The following is a 19,896-nucleotide window of genomic DNA, read 5'->3' as shown; positions in this document are numbered from 1 at the left end:
AATGGCTCATATGAACAATTACAGACTAACCACAGCTATCCTCATATTTCTGCCTCTGCTGGACAGCCAGCAAGAAGCACAACAGGGTGGGGAGAGGGAGGAAACACTCAATAATTGGTACATTCACGTTTCGTGGAGGACTTTGTATTGAAAGACTTGGATTGTGCACAAAATGCCTGGGTTGTCAATGGAACTGTAACAAGGAGGGGCTGCCCAGAAATGTACGCTGGACACCAATTTCTGCTGCTTTTCTTTGGGACCTTATCCTTTAGTCACCACCCAGAGCCCATGACCAAAGATGAGGGCCTAGACGGAGACCGAGTGGTAAACGGAAATCTTTATCACAGCAGTCTGATAAAACATCTGCCTTACTGCGGATGCTAGAGAACATACACCTGCCAATCTCACACACCATTTTACTCTTCCTGTACATGAGAGTTGGCTCAATTCGTACACATTGTAAGAAACTGTTAGCTTTTCGTCAAGCTACTATAAAACCACATCCCTATACTGGTTTAACTTTGCTCATAATATTTCTAATTCTAATCCTATAACCTGACATAAATGGGTCTTGAAAGAACTGTATACTTGTATATGAAAGCAAATACTTTTTTTAATTAGACTTATTCAATTAATTAATTAATTACTTCCTTCAAAGAAGGTTAATCACCGACTATTGTGAAACTCAAATCATTTAAAATATTTTTTACAGCAACACCTTGGATGCTTTTCTTTGTCACAACGACAAATTAATCTCAGCTCTGTAAAATAGGTTGAGGAAAAACAAAACCCAAGTCAAGAACCCACTGCAGCTAATACCATTTATAACAGGAATTTTCACAGTTAAATCTTGATAAATCAATCAAATAACACGTTATTTCACAGGTCTGTTTTTTTTATTTTTTATTTTATTTCTTTGAAGTTCCCTGAAACGAACTTCATAGTTTGGTAAGTAATTACACCAACTGCTGCAGCACACAATGTTGCATCTTTTACATTTGCAGCTCACTTAACTCGAGCTTGTATTAAATGCTGACAAATCGAAGTTCATCTTATTTGCTAATGCAAAGAAAAAAAACATCAAGTACTGTAGACGTGATAACACAAGCAAAGAAAATAGATGTCACTTGTTATAAAAATGATGAATGTCTTTTCATTTCAGTCAGTTTGCTTTGGAATCCAGGAGGTGATTTTTTATTTTTAGTTATTTTTTTGGTCCCTGTAGCTCTTATATAATCACTGGCCGACACTCACAGCAAAGGGATTTCCCTGACCTTTAATGCAGTCTGATTTACAGAGCAGGATGAGCTTTTCACACAAACCCATAACACCAACACTAAAGGCAGCCAGCAGGATCGATGAAAATCTGCAAATCAAGCTCGTGCAGAATGTGAAATGTCAGGGCGGATGCAACAAGATTGGGAATTCTATCAAAACCCTGTTGGACCGACTTACTCCTGCAATCTCAGCAAGGGTGCAGTATTTGCAGAGGTACAGGGCTACAGTGCTGCTTCTCATGCAGTAGCAGGTAGCCTAGGAGACGGTGCATACATTTAGGGAAATGCTGCACCACATCGGTGCATCAGAAATGCTTCCAACATGCCTTTAACATGCGTATGGACGTTTGTGAGCGCTTGTGTGAGGTAACATTCAAAGTGTGTTCACACCTCGACCCAGTGTTTTCAGCCTCAGGCAGCAGCAGTTAGAGCAGCATTAGGGTTGGAAAATATCTTGACAGCTTTATGGACAGTGGGAGAACAGATAACCCTGAAGTTGAGTGGTGACAAAAAGTGCATTATGCCACCAGTGCTGAGGCCTTTAGTTTGGAACATGTAATAGGTGAGAAAGATGGAAAGTCAGTCACTCTGCAATGTTACAGCTGCAACATGCAAAGGAAAAAGCCATTTTCTCATTGTAATAAATGCTACCAAAGACACACATACACGGAGCAGATTCAACTTTTTTTTTTATACTGAACACATTTTTAATGGGTGCATGTACACATGTGTGTGCAGCTACACTCCCACAAACACATACAACCCTGAGGGAAAAAGACTTGGGTGTGGATCTTTTGCAAATTCCTACTCGGCCTGTTGACATATAGTTGTTAAACCAACAGTTCTGAGTAGATAATATTATCGGTAAAGCGCCCAGGTAGCCACAATGCCCAGGTGCCACCCGTCACTTCGCTGGCCACTCAGTGTAACATAAGCTTGGTCTGACACCTTTCAGCACCAAGCATGCAGGCTGGACACATGATCCCAAACTTTTAGACATCTGCAAATACGCACTGGGAGATTGGGGGGGGGGGGGGGGGGGGTTGCACTGAATGTGCCCACATATCGTCAGACAACCGGATAAAGTGACACACTGTTGTTGAACTGTAAAACAACAATGCCACTGTGTGCCATCCTCAAGCAGTGATAGAGCTTTTATGATCCGCAGGACCAGTATGGAGTGACGAAGCTGATTGGTCATTCAGATTAGTATCATGATGAAAATTTAAGAGGTGCTGGGGCGAGACTCAACCATGATACGTTAATTTCAGGCCTATACGTGCAAAGAAACTCATGTACGTATAATGAAAAAAAATCAAAAACTTGCAAGGCCGTTACGGATTTGCACATTTAAAAATACAGGTCATCCCACAGATCGTCAGTATCACTAGCTTCAGCTATATAGCATGAAGACGTTCACTTCAAGAATCAGCTTCAGCACTGACAGAACAAAACGGTTTGCTCATCATTTCCTGTGCTTCTTCACAGGTTTGTGTACGTTCATGTCAGTTCAGTGTTTCCCACACGATTCTCAGAGACTGTGGCAGGTGGACGTTGGACCCTCTATGGGGGTTAGGGACACACTCATATGTCAGTCAATTTTGTACATTTTAAGTTGAATCAATCGATCAGGTGAACTTTAAGAAACATCAGATGATTTTCTTATGGTGCAAAATGTTGCATCACAGTACTGACCCCCCCCCCCCCCAGTAAAAAAGTGACAGTAGGAACATTTAGACTACATCCACATTTTAAAAGCTAAATTCCAAAACTGTTTCTGGAAAACACAAAATCCACGCCAGCTCGCTTCTCTAGCCACATAAAATACCAAGGAGGTAATTTTCCACCTACTGATCATGTGTAGAGGACGGATGAGGAAGGGAGGCACAAACACAAGAGAAGAAGAAATTGTACAACATACTATTTGTTTCTGCTTCACTGTTGTTCACAAACTCACTGCAACAATTTCATCACAAATTCTGAATTGAAGAGAAAGAGAAAAAAGCTGATCAGATGTTTTTGTTTGCATGGAAATTCAAACTGCCGCCCCCCATCTGATCACTGGTATAACAGCTTTTCCAGAAAGCTCAGTCTCCCCCGACACACAATGGCAAGCTGGTGTTCACAGATTTAGAAACTCCAGTGTTTTTTTTCTTTTAGGAAAAAGCTCAGAAAATGCACATTTACAAATGTAGCTGGCTTAGTGTGGACGTCCAAGTGGTGACACCTGCAGTTTGCATTTGGCAGATTTACATTTACCGGCAAATTCTATCCTGCACCAATTTTCCAGAGCATAGTCTCCCTGGGGGTGTGTCACCTTTAAAGTGAATTCCCAGGTGTAAGCAACCCCCTCACCTCTGCCCTCACACCCTTCTACTTACCACCACCTGCACCAGCACCATCTCCTATTCGGCATCATTTTCTTTGAAGGGAAATAATGTGTTTAGCTAATGGCTGCTCTTGCATGAGAAAAACAAGAGAAGGGAGAAAAGGGAGAAAATGAAAGCTTGTATAGACGTGAGACTTGAATAAGAGGTCGGAGGAAGAGAATACAGGCATAGTAATACAGCACAGGTGTGTATGTGTAATTACTGACAGACACACACGATCAATACTTGACCCCACACTACAGATACTTTAGACACGGGTCAAATGCTGACAGTTGCTGTGTGTCTCTGAGTGTTGCTATGTATTCATTATTATTAACCGTGTGTTTGGGGCTGTTGTGCTACGAGTGGGCTGGAGTAGTAAATTACTCCCAGCAACAACTGGTCTGTGTGCATGCGTGTGTGTGTGTGTGTGTGTGTGTGCGTGCGTGCGCACACGCACACAGACACAACTGTGCCTTGGCACCTGTCTCTCTCAATCCGGGCACAGAAAGTTAAAACTGCATAGACTGCATGACAACATCGAGTCACTTGACAAAGCCTCCCCTCTCTATGCACATCAAACACACACAGACACACACGAACTATAACACGGCACTGTGTGCAGTCAGCATGGTGAGAAAATGCAATGCCAACAGAACATGTACACAGACATGAACAGTCTAAGCAGATGACTGGGCTTTGTGCATGTACCTCACTGCCACCTAACTCAGTCCTAAACACAACCCCTCTGAGGCCCAAACACATCCAAGACCAAAGATCAGGACATGCTACAACAGAGCCAGAGAACAGCTCTCATCCTCAGGCTGTCTCTCAGCAAAAGTAGCACAGACACGCCCACCATATGCTAAGGGCAGTCTAGCACACGTCAACTGTGTAAACATTATGCAGCACAGTGTAAAGTAAGTCAGTTATGATGACCACGGCTTTCTGTCATCATCCAGCACCATAACACTAAAACTAAATGTCGCATGTTGGCGATATGCTAAAAAGCCATCAGGCCTGGCTGCGAAGAGTTAAAGAGTGAAAGGAGCAGAGCTGCAGGGACAAGCCCTACTGTAAAGCCTGACGCCCTGCCAACTATCTGACAAAGGCCTCACCTGGGCCAAGACAAAACCAAAACAGGCCACATCATAAACAGCACAGCAATTACACACTGATCGAGCCAAACTAAACTAATAAATAAAGAAAGAAAGAAAGAAAAATCCATCAGTAACGTTGCTTCTTTTTCTAGTTCTGCTCATGCAAATCTTAAGACGTGCAGCCTTAACAGTTTGGGGAAACTCGAACTTACCGGCAGCATTGCTGGGTAGTACAGCCCCATCATTGTCTGACTTATAGGAACAACTGCTGTCCAGCTCTCCACTTTGCCGTCCCTTCTCCTCTCCCCTTCCCTCTGTGGGTCTATTTCTCCTCCTGCTCCTCCTCTCCCCTGTCTGTGCTCCAGGACCATGAGCTGATGATGGCTTCAGTCCACGTCTGTCTCACACATTCAAATTCTCCCTCTTTCACTCCTTCCTCCTCCTTCCTTCTCTTCGCCAGGGTCCCTTGTATGCACTTCTCCAGCACGCAAAGCTCGTCTGCCTGTCACTTTCTCTGCCTCTCTTTTCTTCGTCTCCCCAGCCCCGCTGCTCCGATCCCCTCGGGCCTTTCCGTCTCTCTGCTTCTGACAGCCTAAGTCTCTTCTCTCCTTCTCTCTTTTCTCTTTGCTCTGCGTCTGTCATTCACACGCTCGCCTTACACGTCCCGCTGCTCCCCCTGCTTCCTCTTGTTTCCGCCCCTCTTTTAAAAGTTTCCCTCCCTCTCAGACTCAGTCCCTCCTATCCATCAAGGCATCCATCCTTCCATGAAGCCATCTAACCCTGTGTGTGGATGGAGTCCGAAAGCTATTGCTGGTCTCTCCTCAAACCCCTGGAGTAAGGAAGAATATGCTATCTTCTATCCACGCAAAAACTGCCTGAGAGCACAAAACACAAATGCGACCCCCACTGCATTGCAGCTTTTTTTGATGATTTATTTATTGCGTGGCAGTCTGTCAGCTCCAAAAAGCAGTGGTAGGTAGGCCAGGCAGTAGACAGCTAGGTAGCTGACTGTGTGGGAGGGCTCCTAGATCAGCTGCTGCAGCTGACTTCAGGAAACTGAAGCCCCAGTCTCTGTTCCCGTATCTAAACCTCAACCCGAACATGAGTTGGTACCACGCTGCATTGCGCCTTTTTCTCCTGGCTCAGTTCCGTCACTTCCCACCACTGTATTGTTAGGAGGCGCTTAATTTGCTGAGATGAGAGTGCAGTTCCTTGCACCGCATTTCATATGGGAGGGACTGAACTCTGCGGAAAAAAAAGACCTGATGCCAAGCTTTCAGACATCTGCTGAGTCTGGCGAAAACTGGGTCCAGAGGGATGGAGGGAGGGCAAGAGGAGCGACTGGACACATGGGGGGGGGGGGGGGGGGGGGGAGAGGGACGAAATGAAGAGAGCTGAGCAGAGGATGTGTGCGAGAGATAACAGGATATGCAGATAAATGGATAAAGGCCAGAGTGAAAAAAGAGCGAGGGATGACAGGATTAGGGATGTGAGTGAAGAGGATGAGAGGATGAATGGGGGATGATCTGAGGATTAAGCACACCGACTGAACGCAGAGATAAACACACGCAGTCGCCGCACACAAACATACGCACATAATGTACACATAGATGTGCTGTGATCATATCCATGCTGCTACACCTTGGCTGACACACACACACACACACACATCAAACAAAAGGGCTATATCCATCTCACACTCATTGGGTAAGTCAAACAAAAACCTGCACCTTCAAACACAGGTGATCAATACCTCAGTACTGAGTATTCTATAGCATAGTCCAATGGGTCTGAATGGCCATGCACACATTTATCTAGCAGCTGATAACAGACAGCAGCGGTGACCCACAGGAGCCCATCACAATCTGCCACACTCATATTGACACATGCAGACTTACAGGCAGGTCCAACATGCAAACTTAAATTAAAACAGGAGTGTTCACCAAGACAAACCTACTGCAGCAATGAATAAGCCGATCCAGCTAAGCTAGGCTTGGCTAGCTGCATTTGCATGATAACCAGCAGCTAGTGTGCTGGAAACTCCCAATGTGTGTGTGCTCAAGGGTAAAATGCATTAGCAGGGGCTACTTTTAAATCATTTGTAAAACAAACGCAGCAGTGTGGTTCGGCTCCAAGTCTAACAGTTGACAAGGGGAATTCAGACGTCCTGCAGATCACAAGTGCTCTCTGCCCAGCTGTTTGTCTTACAAGCAGATGAACCCAGGCAGCGAAAGGCCAAGTCTGCAACATAACTCTGATCAAAGTGAGCAACTGACTGTTAACGGATTTTGTGTCCTGTTGGCAAACAATCTTAAATGACTTGCTTCCATGTCTCTTTCACCTCCACTCCACTTTTCTGCCTCCTCCTCTCATTTCTTGTTTTAATCGCTGCAGGTCAACAAACACACACACAATTACTACACACAATTACTGTTGAACCTGAAATGTCTACATAGACAGCGTGAGAGTGTCTCTCACAGCGCTGTATTCCCAAGAAAGGAGATACTGAGGGAAGAGCGGGAGCTGGGAGTCGAGCACAGAAGAGGGACACACGAGAGGGGATGAGGCCTGTTGTGATGCGAGGAGGGAGGCTGGGGGCGAGCATGCTCACAGACCAACACTCCCCTCCTGTGGCACTGCCAGAGAGCTGCACATCCCAAACAAGCTGGAGTCAGTCACACACACTCCAAACACGCGCGCACACGCACACACCAGTACTGAGTTGGTTGGAGCGACTTAGTGTGCTCTTCTGCTTGGAGGTAGATAAGAAAATCGTCAGCTTCTCTGCTGCTGCGCTGCACACATAAGGCCCTCATTACTGAGAGCAATATGCATGGAGAGACACTCAAAATGAGAAAGAGACTGACTGACAGGCATAAAGAGAAAGAAAGTGTGAAAGGATAGAAAACGCATTGTGACACAGCACTGTAAGAGGAGCACGCAGAGCTTAGCTTAAAGGAGGCAGCAGAGCAATTTCTCTCTACTTTCAGTGGGGTCGAGTCACTGAAAGAGAAGCTCAGTCACCGCCGGTTCTTCTTTCATTAATTCTGACAGACATTTATGAGCTGCACCAGGCTGTCGCAGCAAAACTTTGCAAGTGTCTCGATAATGATGTCATAGTATGACAAACGAAGAACTGCATTGCTCTTATTGTGTTCATAAATTTCACGTGTATTCCAAATTGCGAGCAACCAGAATGCAACTGTGTTTTAGTCCAAACTGTTCCTTTACAGTTGGTTCCTTCTCCTAACTTATAAAGTCGTTCGAAGCGACTGGCTGAAAATTAACTCGTCTCGAGATAAGATGGAAAGATTTAGTGTTACACTGTTTTTTAAATTTACTGCTTCAGAGTATGGAAAGTGGTCAGTGATCTCTTACCTGACTGTGAGGTGGGTATCCATGGAAACCAGGGTTTAAAGGCTCATTGTTCTGCAAGAGACAACAGGAGAGGAGAGAGGAGAGAGCGGTGTGAGTTGATGGGCTTTTGAGAATGAGTGGATGTGGCATGATGGTGCAAAAAACTTTTACACTGCAGGTAAAATAGGCTCTCAGAGAAAAACATTGTCCATCCTTGTTTCTAAACTGCCTCACAATATTGTCACAATTCATCTCTAAATTCTACAAGCTTCAGCTCCGTACATTTCAAGCGCTCTTAGAACTTTTTCAAACAAGATCCCAGATTCAGCCCATAGCGGAAAAATGTTCAATCAAGATGCAAACAAAGACTAAAAAATTAAAAATAGACTTTTCTGAAAGACTGATAATTGAAGTTAATAGCTAATAGGGTGTGTGGATGTCATAACCGTAGATTAACAAGCTTTTGCAGACAGTTAACCACTGAGAACCCCCTCGCAGAGGGCCAGTCCCCCCATTCTTAATCTATCCTGCCCCAGAAACCAGTGTTGTGGTTAATTGCTCGGTAATTACTTTTAATTAGATTAGTTCTCTCTCCCCTCTCTTTTTTTTACAAGTCAGTTTACACTGGAAACAGGAACCATTGTTTGCTGCAGACCTAGGTGAGGAGGAGGAGGAGTTGAAAAAATAAATAAAGACAAAGAGAAGGGAGCAGGAGAAAAGGTTGCCACAAAGGCAAAATAAACCAAACACTGCTATTTGAAAGCAGAGAGAGAGAGCGAGAGAGCGAGCGAGAGAGAGAGAGAAAGAGAGCGAGAGAGAGAGAGAGAGAGAGAGAGAGAGATGACACCGCCACAATCCAGCCTCCCAGAGAAAACATGACCACCGAGTGAGAGTCATGCCTCTGCTCAACATGCAGGAGAGAAGTAAGGGGGATTGGGGGTGGGGACGGGGGGTGAGACAAGATTTGAGCTAGTAAAAAAGAAAGATGCATGTAATATATGTTAAAACTGCTGATGTTTTTAACACAGTTCATCTGCAGGACAGATTCGTGTACCACTGCCACTCCTCTGTTTACTGAACAGCTTGTGTTCAGTAATGTAATATCGCTACAATGACGAGTCGCTGTTGATGGGTTTTGTCAGTGATATTGGAAACATTGTGCAAGGAAATGGTGCACACTTTATAAATCAACTTTACTCCAATAAATAAATAAAACCGTGTTTAAGTAAGATTAGGTCTTAGGTTCGTGTCCCTAAAAACAAATATTTGAACAGCTCCTAGCTCAAAATGAACTAATAGTTGCTTTTTGTAACGCTAAAAGCAGATGTGCTTAGAATGTCTGGATGAACAGGGGATGAAGCATCAACACAAAGCTGACCAAAGAGAAACCAGGGGGGTAATGAAAATATGACTTTGGATGTAAAGAATAGTTTTTGTTGCTGTTGTTTTTTATCTGATGTTTAAGCTCTAAACTCTAACTGTGCGTGTTTATGCGCAGACTCTGGGCCCGTCCTCCCTTTCCCGTGTCTGGAACAGCCTTTTCTTTGTCTCTGCTCTCCACTTCCTGTTTCATCTGGAACCAATTTCCCCCTCGTGCCTCGTCCCCAAGGGGAACACTCTCCTTGGTGCGCTTAACTTACTGACTGCGTAGAAGCTGCTGCTGCTGCTGCTCTACACGCACAGATGGAAATGCAATGTGGGGACGCTGCTCAGAGCAGAATCCCAAGTCTGCGAGGCCCTGGGCGATGTCGACAGGAATGAGAAAACTCTCTCCATATTAAATAAAAAGAGGTGCATGTAGGGAGCTGCCAACAGTGCACTGCATTTCAAACCGGACTAAAGTGATGCTGGCGCTTGTTTTTGTTGTCAGCTGCGGCAGAATTGTAATTATTTTGACATTACTATAAAATATACACAATTAAATATGATTAAGTGTTGACAATTAGCATCTTTAATCCCATTTAGAGTCAAAATATGGGTGTAGGCCCTCTACTAGGAGGAAAACTGGAATGCCAGTGAAATCAAAACCAAAATTATCCGCAACCATCAAATTATAGAGTCACTGTTGCTTCTACACTGGACAGAGTGGAAAGAAGAAAGAGGAGGAGGAGTTTCAGAGCAGGAGGGGGGAATAAGAGGGTAGAGTTTAGCAACATCTGGAATCAATCTGTCTGCAAGGGAGAGAGGGGGGGGGGGGAATGGGATAAATGAATGGGGGAAGGACAGGAGAAAGAAAGACAAGAACAAAAGAAAGAACAGACAGATGAAAATAAGGCTCAGCAATAAGAGACGCACAGCATGAGAAAGAATGTAGAAGATGAAGAAAAGCCAAGAAAGGCAGGAGAAATATAAAACAGTACAACAAATGGAGACAATGACTCAGAAGTGAAGAATGCCATGTGATTTATATTTTCTTAAGGGGTGGGGGAGGGAACAGGGGTCTGAACTTGATACCTACTTTCCAGACACACACACACACAGGACACTGCTTTTAAGTACATTACCCGTCTTTAAAAGTATACAAAAGCCACTCAATCTGATGCCCGCCATGCCTTTTTCAGAATAAATAAATGGAAAGCTAACACGGCAGGCTGCAGTAAGCCCGTCCAGGTTGAAAGCTGGGCTTTTCATGCTGCACTCTTTCAAGTTTCCATTAAGTTAATTCCATATGGTTTGCGAGCGAGGAGGAGCTTTTAAGGCGCCGACAGGCTGACTGTGAAGGCCTCAGACTGCACTGGCAGAGATCAGCAAAAGTACAGAAAACCAGTCACACAAACGTACACACTATTTCTCTCTGCTCGCTTCCCCCCCACCCCCACCCCCCACCACACACACACACACTCCACGAAGGGCAAAAAGAAAAAGGGCATCTCTCTTGTTTGTTTTCTCTCTTTTTGACATGCTATTTTAAGAGGAGAGACGTTGCTGGAGCACAGGGGTAGAATCATGGGGAAGAAAAAAAAAAAAAGAGCTGCAGTAATGAAGGAAGGCAAAATGACATGAGGTCAACAGATGGTGAGAGGGGAGGGAGATCGGCAGAGGGGAGGAGGGGGTAATTAGGGGGGCTGCTGCAGGCATCCAGTGGTCCCTGACAGAACAGCCTGAAGAGGTGGACTGGGCCAGTGTCTGGCTTTCTGAGCTCAATTCCATCACCAAATGTAAGAAACCATCAATACACAAAATGTAAAATACAGTGGACCTCTCAGGGTTTGACACAATCCAGTGTGGTTATTGTCAATCAGTAAAGAACACAGCACATTTAACAGCCTCACTAATTTGAACAAACTAAAACCATCTCCCCTACAGGATCAACTCCTTTGTAAAACCAGATCTGAGATGTGGAAAACCACTAAGAATATGCTGCACAGATTTCAACTATTCATCAAATGTAATCTACCAACAATCTTTAGCAATGTATCAGCAACCTCAAAGCTCCATGAGGTCATCAAATCACAAGCGAGGAGTTAAAAAAAAAAAACAAAAAAAACACAAACGCCATCAAACATGGCCACCGCCAGTGTTTCCATCAGCAACATCCCTACATTGAGTAACGTCTCTGTTCTCAATTTACCCACTGCACGTAAGGTGGAACAGCTAATAAACTGATGGATGTCCTTTGACTGTCTTCTTTCAAATTGAACCGCATGAACAGTTCTCTAGTCAAGCTGTGTGAATAAAAAAACGGACTCTTCCACTTATGTCACATGGTAACTGTATATAACAGAGATGGCAACAGCTGCAGCCTTGAAATGCATATTTGAAAAGAAAGAGACGACAACATCACAGACAAAAACTGAACTAATATGTATCTAAAAAAAAAAAAAAAAAAATCTAAACCTTAATTAAAATAAGGTCTCAGAATGAAGACTGGCCACAACATAATGCAGAAACCGAACGAGGAAGGATTGATAGCAGAGGAGCAGACACCAGGGGACAGATACTGATGGATGTGATTTGTCAGTGTGATGTGCTCCAAAAGGTACATCACAGCCGAAGATGAAGCTGGAAATGACAAACGCAGTAGACAGAGTTGATATGAGGGGACATACAGAGAGACAATGATGAAGTGCACAAATTAGGGCTTGTACCATGGTCAGGGTGCCGAACCCGCCGTCAGCCAAATGTTGTCCTTGCACTTGTTGTACTTCACTTGTACTTGGAGCTGAGTGTCGGAGAGGCCGGCAGACAATGTCCAGCATCGCACTGGCAGCTCTGCTTAACTTCCTTCAGCGTTTCTCTAATTTCTGAAGTAAAATTTTTTCAAAAACGTGACTAGTTTTTCTAGTTTCTTAAAAGCATTAGGTGTCTTGGACATGGTGATGGACTTTGGCACTAATCTCCTGATTCAATTTCAATTCATTAGAACCTGAATTGGTTTATTTTGTTGGAGTTGTGATGATTCTTTAACATTAGATGAAGATGAATGTCGCGTAAAGTGATTCTTACAATGTTTCCTGGGAATTATCTTTCTTCTGCATCACTTACATTTCTTTCCTCAATCGCACTATAACCAAGGCTTTAGAAACTTTGACAAAATACAAAATAATAATACAACTTTAATGGTTCAGCTAAGTTTAGTTCTTACGGGGCTTATTTAAAGCTGATTTAATGATGAGCACAGACAGAAACTGAAATGTTGTTCACTAATTCACCTGCTGTGTTTGTGTTGACACAACATAAGCTTGATAACTGATAATTGCTTTTTATTCACAAAGTACATTCTAGCATGTGAGGACGATTTCCTGTGCTAGTGAATGTAACAAATAGACTAATCTGCCCGACTGAACCTCTCGTGTTAATAAAAAGCCGACTACTACTTTGAATCCATCTCTAAAAGTACCAGTCAACCTTAAGATACATGCACCTGGTCTATGTTAAGAATTGCTCTGAATCACTACACATGTAAGTGTGTCGTCGATTGTTTTTACTCTGCTTCTGCTCTTATCTCACTCCTGGCCCAGAGAAAACACGTCTTTTTTTCAAAAGCTAAATATAACAAGAGCTGTTTAAATTGCAGAGGACAATTGATAAGCACCAATAAAGCTTTTAGATCATACTTTGAATGGGGAAATGAATTTTCCTGTTTGAGATAACATGAAAGAAACTATTAATCGCATGCTCTTTGTGAAATTACTCTTGTACTGTGAGCACAAATAAAATGTGTAAAGAGAAAACTTTTCATTAGGTTTGTTCAATTATTTTACAGCATTTAGAGTTTTTAATTAATTTCAAAGATGCTGCTGCATGTTTGCCCACTAATTTCCACCAATACGCTGCACGGGCTGCTTTCTTCATTTTCTGTCGGATCGAATTATTTCAGTTTGTCGAGGCAAAGTCTGTAGTGCACCATGGGCAAGCATTATGTCACAATGCCTAATAAATGAGAGCGGAACACGTGTTTATTTCGGATTTTCATTTCATGCTTCAACAGATTGTGAGTAGTGTATTTATTTAATGATGTCTGGGATGAGTACTCAGCATCAACTTATCCACTTAATTAAGTATTTGGAGTCAGTATTAGACCTGGCTAATGGCTGATCTCTCACAGGCACAACATCACACACGCACAATTTAAAGCATCCAGCTATATTTCACTACAGACCTGACGATGTTTTTACAACAGCTGGGACAATACTGTAGCAGTGCATCACGAATGCTCCCATGTAAGGGAAATACTGAATTGACGTTTCTCTGTGAGGGGGTGGAGACGGGAGCACATATGACAGTTTGGGGACAGCTTCGGAAAGGAGGCACGAAGGGTGGGGGCAGTGACACGATGACCATAAAGGGCTCGTTAGCATGAGTGTGTCACGTTATGGAGGTGAACGGGTGCTGGTCCACAGAAGCAAAACAGTGAGAGAGAACCAGTGTTTGCAGTTTATGAACGGTGCCTTTCCTCCTTTCTGCTATCTAATTATTCCTTCGTGCTTTGGCAATACTGCTGCTTCACTTGTGCCAGTAAAGCATGGTGAACGGCACTGAACACACAGAGTGGGAGTGTGCAGGGTAAGAGCGGCAGAGTTGAGCAACTCCGTCTGGGGGAATATTTAGCTTATCAATGCCAGTTCAAAAGTCAAGGGTGACGCCACCGCTGTGCTGAAGCTCAAAGTTTAACAGCAATCATTAAACAGCAGCAGGGGGTTGTGGGACCAGGTACAGTGCTCTGTAACACATGCTAACACACATCAGTGTCTGGACACACAAGCTGACCCACATCCTCTCCTTCACTGTAATACTGTTCCTCCGCTGTGGATGTTTCTTCTCTTCTGTGAATAATTCAGGCTGCTGAGTTACGCTAATGAGTCTACAGTTACACACGCAGGACAACTTACTATTGTACTGTAGCTATGCAACCACTGGACCTACTGGCAATGATTGGTAAAGTCAGCAATAGCATTTTATCTTGCTGTTTTACTGTCAATCATTATTTGCATGAGCAATTCACCTGTCGAATAATTTATAACTTAGTTTTAACTTATTTATTCTAACTGTATGTCTCAACAGTCCCTACGAAATCGTGGACCACCTCTTCTCACATTCGTCGTCCGTCAGTCTGCTGTTTATTTGTATGTCCAAAAGTGAATTACAACATTAGTCAGACACATTGCTCCATTTGACACGTTTCTTCAATCCAAAAAACTTGGGAGAGAATGCAAAGCCAAACGGTCTGAATCACCATAGCTTTATACAGAGGTCGAAAGCCAGCAAGAATTAACAGAATTACATTTTTAGTGGAAGGAATTTGGACAATTAAAGTTCATTTGGGAATATATTTGTGAAACATGTTGGAACAAATTAACATGTCTCCCAGTGAAGGGGGTGCGTCTGGCTGAAGTGTTTTTAATTGTCACGGACAACAAAGGAAATCTATGGGTAAGACAGACGGCAGACTGACAGACCTCAACTGTGAACAGAGGAAATTCATTGATTGTGTTCGTGACCATATGAGTGCTGAAATATAATTCTTTCAGGATAAACAATTTCCCAACATCACAAACTCTAAGGATAACTGTGGATTCAATTAGTCAAATAAAACATGATCTAGTTTCTCAACATATTAAATCGGAAACCTGCATACAGCTGATGTTTGATAAATGGAGTAATGAATACACTGTCAAAGATTTATTTTAATAAACACATTTCGCATGAATTTAGTCTTACACTGACATTTCAATGCAGAAAGCGAGCAAACCAAGTTGTAAATAAACGGCCACAAATTCTCACAGCCAATGGCGTCAATTTGTTCATTTATTTTGACCAACAAAACCTGAACTCTTTAAAATGATTTAAAATTAAAAAAAAAAAAAAAAAAAAAAAAAAAGCAGGTTATCATGTCTAAATGTCTGAAGCATGTCTAAATTCAATACCATTAAAAAAAATTGCTTGGCTATATAAACGTTAGAAAACGTTTAGCTTAAATTTAGCTTGAAAATAACTATACAATACTATAAATCATAAATCAAATTACCCATAGACCACGATTTTGAACTCAGTGCAAAAACCATGTTAAATTTTGAGAGCAATTTACTGTGACTGACAGCATCTTTTAATGTCTGTTCTCTGAAGCAAGTAGCCATGTGGCAGCAGGACACTGAGAAAGGTTGGCACAAGCACACTTGTTCGTCACAAACTATGCATGGTGAATATTGTCCGTGTTGAAACATTATCTACTCAATACCAGTAGTAACCCATCTCCGTGATCTGTCCATTCATATCAGCCCCTCCCATTGCTGTGGGCAGTTAAAGCGATCAGTCTGGTTAATGCCCTTTTCTAAATGAGCTTTGATCTCGTTAGTGCGACACAAAGCCTCTTTCCTGCCAACGATAGGACAAATCGGCTCTCCAAAACAGAGAGGGACACGGACAGGGAGTGAGTTAGAAACTACACTTCCAATGCAGCCGAGTGGACCACAGCACTGCCTCGAGGGGACACATCAATACTACCAACAGGGAGGAGGGGAAAAAAGAACTAAATAAGTAAGACCAACAAAAAAAAAATAAATAAAATAAAAGAGATGAGAGAAGGAAAGATAGGAGGACAACAAGAGCTGAGACAGATGTGGAGCTGGGAGGTGGACTGAAACCAGGTAGATAATGAAAGATGGCAGGAGGAGGGAGAGATGGGACAGCAGAGGAAAGCGTAAAGGGGGGAGGGGTTTGCCACACTGGCACACTAAAATCCTGTGAACCAGGAGTCAATTAGCAATCTGGAAATATGCCTGAGGGGGAGAGAGAGAAAGAGAAAGAGGAGAGGGAGGAGGGAGAAATCAGAGGACAGCTAGAGGGGAGATGGTGGTGGGGGCTGGGAGAGATATGGGGGTGTGCAATTTTTTGTGAGGCAGAGGGGGCGGGGAGGCGGGTGGCAGGAGCAACAAAGAAGAGAGAAGGCTTCAGTCCTCTATTATTACAGTCCTGATTTACAGTCAGCCACGAAGGTCAGCAATCTACACACTCTGCCTCTCAATGGAAATCCTATGCTAATTGTTGGGTGCATTTAGTTATAGAGGCATCCGCTGAACTCTCACTCACACACACACACCACCAACACCCCCCGACCAGTGAGCGACCACCATTCAACTGACCTCAATGTCAATTTCTCTGTATTTTGCGCTTTGCATCAAACTGTATTCAGCTGCTCATTTTCATTCAGAAGCTGTCCTGCTGTTGATGTCTCCCCCACCCGAGCTGATCATCCCGTGTCATCCTGCCATCCATCACTTTCCTCTTATCTTTTATCATGGTCCTGGCTGTACGTTATCTATTGGCTCGGATTTCCTTGCTGTCGTTTCTCCCCATGCCTCCATCCTTGACTTCTCCCTTCATTTCTCTGCATCTCCCCTCTCTCACGTGTGCACTCAAACGCCAGCGTTTCCCTTTTCCGTCACTCCATCCTTGTCTTTCACTCCATCTCAGCCTTTCTGCTCGGCTCCATCTCCAGCCTGACCCCCCACACCCAGTGCCCAGCAATCAATACAACTAACAGGGAGCGAGAAACCTCACCACGCCACGCTGCTCACTGTCACATCATCTTTTGCCGGGGGGGTCATAACCTTACCCCATTTAAGCTCGCCGGGCATCATAGCATTAGGTGGGACCTCCCCACACACACACAATTGTCATTGCAGCAGGTCAGCCACACAGACAAAGTATTTTACCAGTTCCCCAGGATTCAATTACCCGCCCATGACCTCAAACCATGCTTGCCTGGCCTCCAACTACTGTTTGAGTCGTTTTCTCCTGGACTATAACACAACACGTCAGCTAAAATTCTCTCCGGCGCTGCTGGATTACAGGCACTACAGTGTGTGTAGGTGTTAGGAGGATGTAGTGCATGTGCTTGTGAAGGAGAAATAAATAGATCTGTGGACAGAAAGCACCCCCGTGCCTCTGCGGTCCCCCTGATTCACTGTAACATACCCCGAGTGGCTCCACGAAAGCGGGAACGACCACTGATGCTTCGCTGCCTCAGCAGCCGAGTCATGAAAGCAAGGAAGACCTGCGTTCTAAGGAGGGCCCCCTGAACCCCCCTGGCTCCTTCATGCCGCACCAAAAGGCTCTGTTCTTTGTCTTTCACTGTGGTGACCCCTCCCCCAGTCCCCGTCTGCCTCTCTCTTTTAACACCTAGCGACAATCACAGGAGGAGAGAGGGGGGGTGCGTGGGGGCATTAATGGCACATGCAGTGTGCATCAGGATTTGCAGTGGTGACTCACTGCTAATTATCCTCGCAGGCCTAAATGATTTCATCCATGTGAATCAAAAATAAATCAATTAATAAATAACACCGTGGCTTGCAACATGTGACAGAGCACTGGTTTACTTTTAGACAGGCAGGCGTGATGAAGGAGTCTGATCTTTGCTGTGCTGCTGCCTGTCACAGCTATGGAGCCTGTATCATATTACCTTTGTCTGGCTTGCTCCCCTCAGCCAGCAGCTCCAAACTGTGCTCTCCTCAGACTTTTGTGTAAATGCAGAAAGCTCACATTAGAGGATTCTCACTTTGCTGCAGTGATGCATGGCTATGTTGTTGATGAGAGGGGGAAAAAAAAAAAAGAGGCCTGTCAAAACATCCCCATCATTGCCTGCTGATGCCTGGGAACAAAAGCTCTCAGTGGAGCAGAGAAGGGCAGAGGGGACTTGCTTGCAAAGGCTGCCGCTGCACAGGAAGCTCATGCAGAAACGCACAGATGTGTGTTTACATTCATACCTGTCCAATGTCCCCCACAACACTCCCGGTGCCGTCTATCCTCGGTCTTTTGCACTCCGCCCCGGGCAAGTCAGCCAGGGCAGCGGCTGTCTGAGCGTCGGGCTCCGGGTCTCCTCGCTTCATTCCCCGCACAGCTGCGGGACCCCCGGCCGGGTTCGCATTGGGTCCGGCTGCTGTGTCAATGTCTCTCTCCCGGTCCATTATTCCCCGACTAACGGGTAGCATTATAGAGGCAACGTCGGTCGACATTAACATTGGACGGCGGACAGTCTCCAGTCAAAAGTCTCCGCTATTTTCCCACCTTCTTTTTCGGATCAATCCACAGCTCGGCGTTCACAGCGGATTGGGCTTTTTCTCAAGACGATGATATTAAACCGCTTTTAATATTAGCACATTTCTTGTCCGAATTAGCGTTGGCTATTCGACGCACACCGTCATGACCGTGCCAGGATTCGGGACAAAGCACATTAAGTAGAATTTCGCCCAAAAAAGAAGCGACTGGACGCGGAACGGTGACCTATTTTAATAAAGATCACACGTCCGACTCCCGGATGACAAGCTAATTAGCCCGCTAACAGTCGCTAGCCTGCTAGCAGCACATTCCGCTAGCTCTCCCGATGAATGTGGCTCACTCTCGCTGCCAATAATAGAAAGGTTGGAAATGAGCTTCAATACTCCTCCTCATGCGGGGCCAAGCAGTCCTCGCTCCCCTCCTTTCTCAACGGATTTCCTCCTCCTCCGTGGGTCCTTCCAGCCGTCGTCCGACTCGGTTTCACAGCCGTCTTATCGCTCCGTCCGCTGCCTCAGCGCGCTCTGCCGTGGATGTGTCTTGGCGTCGGACCTGAACACGATTTCCTCTGGTCTCGGTCCCAGTCGGTGTAAGTCGTAGTGTGGAGGAGGAGGGGGGGGGAGGGGGGGAGTGCGCCGATCCGCGGTCAGATTGCTTCAGCACGCGGCTCAGTGACCGGAGCAAGGAGGTGAGGTGGGCTGGTCTGAGGTCTGTGCTTCCTCCGTCTCCTTCTTCCCCACCTCACAGAACCCCCCCCCCCCCCCCCCCCACCCCCCACGTACTTCCAGCGGAGGACGGTAACTGAGTACATTTACTTAACTACTGTGCTAAGGAGCGATTTGAAGGTACTTTAATGTAACTCATTTTTATTTCACTACTTTAATTTAACAGCTCTAGATTCTTAATCCAGAGAAAAAGAGTTTTATACTAATACCCGTCTGGACACGTACATGTGAAACATTGTACTTTTTAATACAGAGTAAAATCCTCATTTAGATGATTTTATTATTAACCTGCTGTCAGTACATAAACTACACGTGAAATAATTTCGCAATAAATATTTTCTCTTTTAAAATGTTGAGTTTCACCTAAGTACATTTACTCAACTACCCCGCTGAAGTACAGTTTTAAGGTACTTTAATTCTAGATTTTAGAGCTCAATATTGTACTTTTTACTTCACTACATTTATTTAAAGCTGTAGTAGGCTTTTATTAGAAAAGTAAAATCATCATTTAAATTTACATGTTTCTTATTATTACTAGACATGAAGTTATTTCACAATAAATATTTTCCCTTTG

The 19,896-nt window shown here is 44.3% G+C and overlaps 1 protein-coding gene across 9 annotated transcripts in view; it reads right to left on the bottom strand.

Annotated features, from left to right (window-relative positions):
• The window catches only part of LOC137100194 (RNA binding protein fox-1 homolog 2-like), a 49,258-nt gene extending 29,952 nt beyond the window's left edge, over window positions 1–19,306 (bottom strand). For 2 of the 9 annotated variants that reach the window (XM_067477846.1, XM_067477845.1), the window contains exons 1-2: window positions 18,309–19,215; window positions 8,125–8,175 (exon numbers count right to left, since the gene is read on the bottom strand). In XM_067477846.1, the coding sequence (XP_067333947.1) occupies window positions 8,125–8,175; window positions 18,309–18,563 (306 nt within the window). In that variant the 5' untranslated portion in view covers window positions 18,564–19,215. Of the gene's footprint in view, window positions 1–4,958; window positions 5,806–8,124; window positions 8,176–18,308 lie in introns of those variants that run through there. The other 7 variants (XR_010910861.1, XR_010910862.1, XM_067477844.1 and 4 more) reach the window with 7 other exon arrangements.
• Between the last annotated feature and the right edge of the window lie 590 nt (window positions 19,307–19,896).

Source organism: Channa argus, chromosome 15, assembly GCF_033026475.1.
Source record: "Channa argus isolate prfri chromosome 15, Channa argus male v1.0, whole genome shotgun sequence".
Lineage (NCBI taxonomy): Eukaryota > Metazoa > Chordata > Actinopteri > Anabantiformes > Channidae > Channa > Channa argus.
Note: the sequence above shows the minus strand (reverse complement) of the source record. Positions and strands in the feature narration are given on the sequence as shown.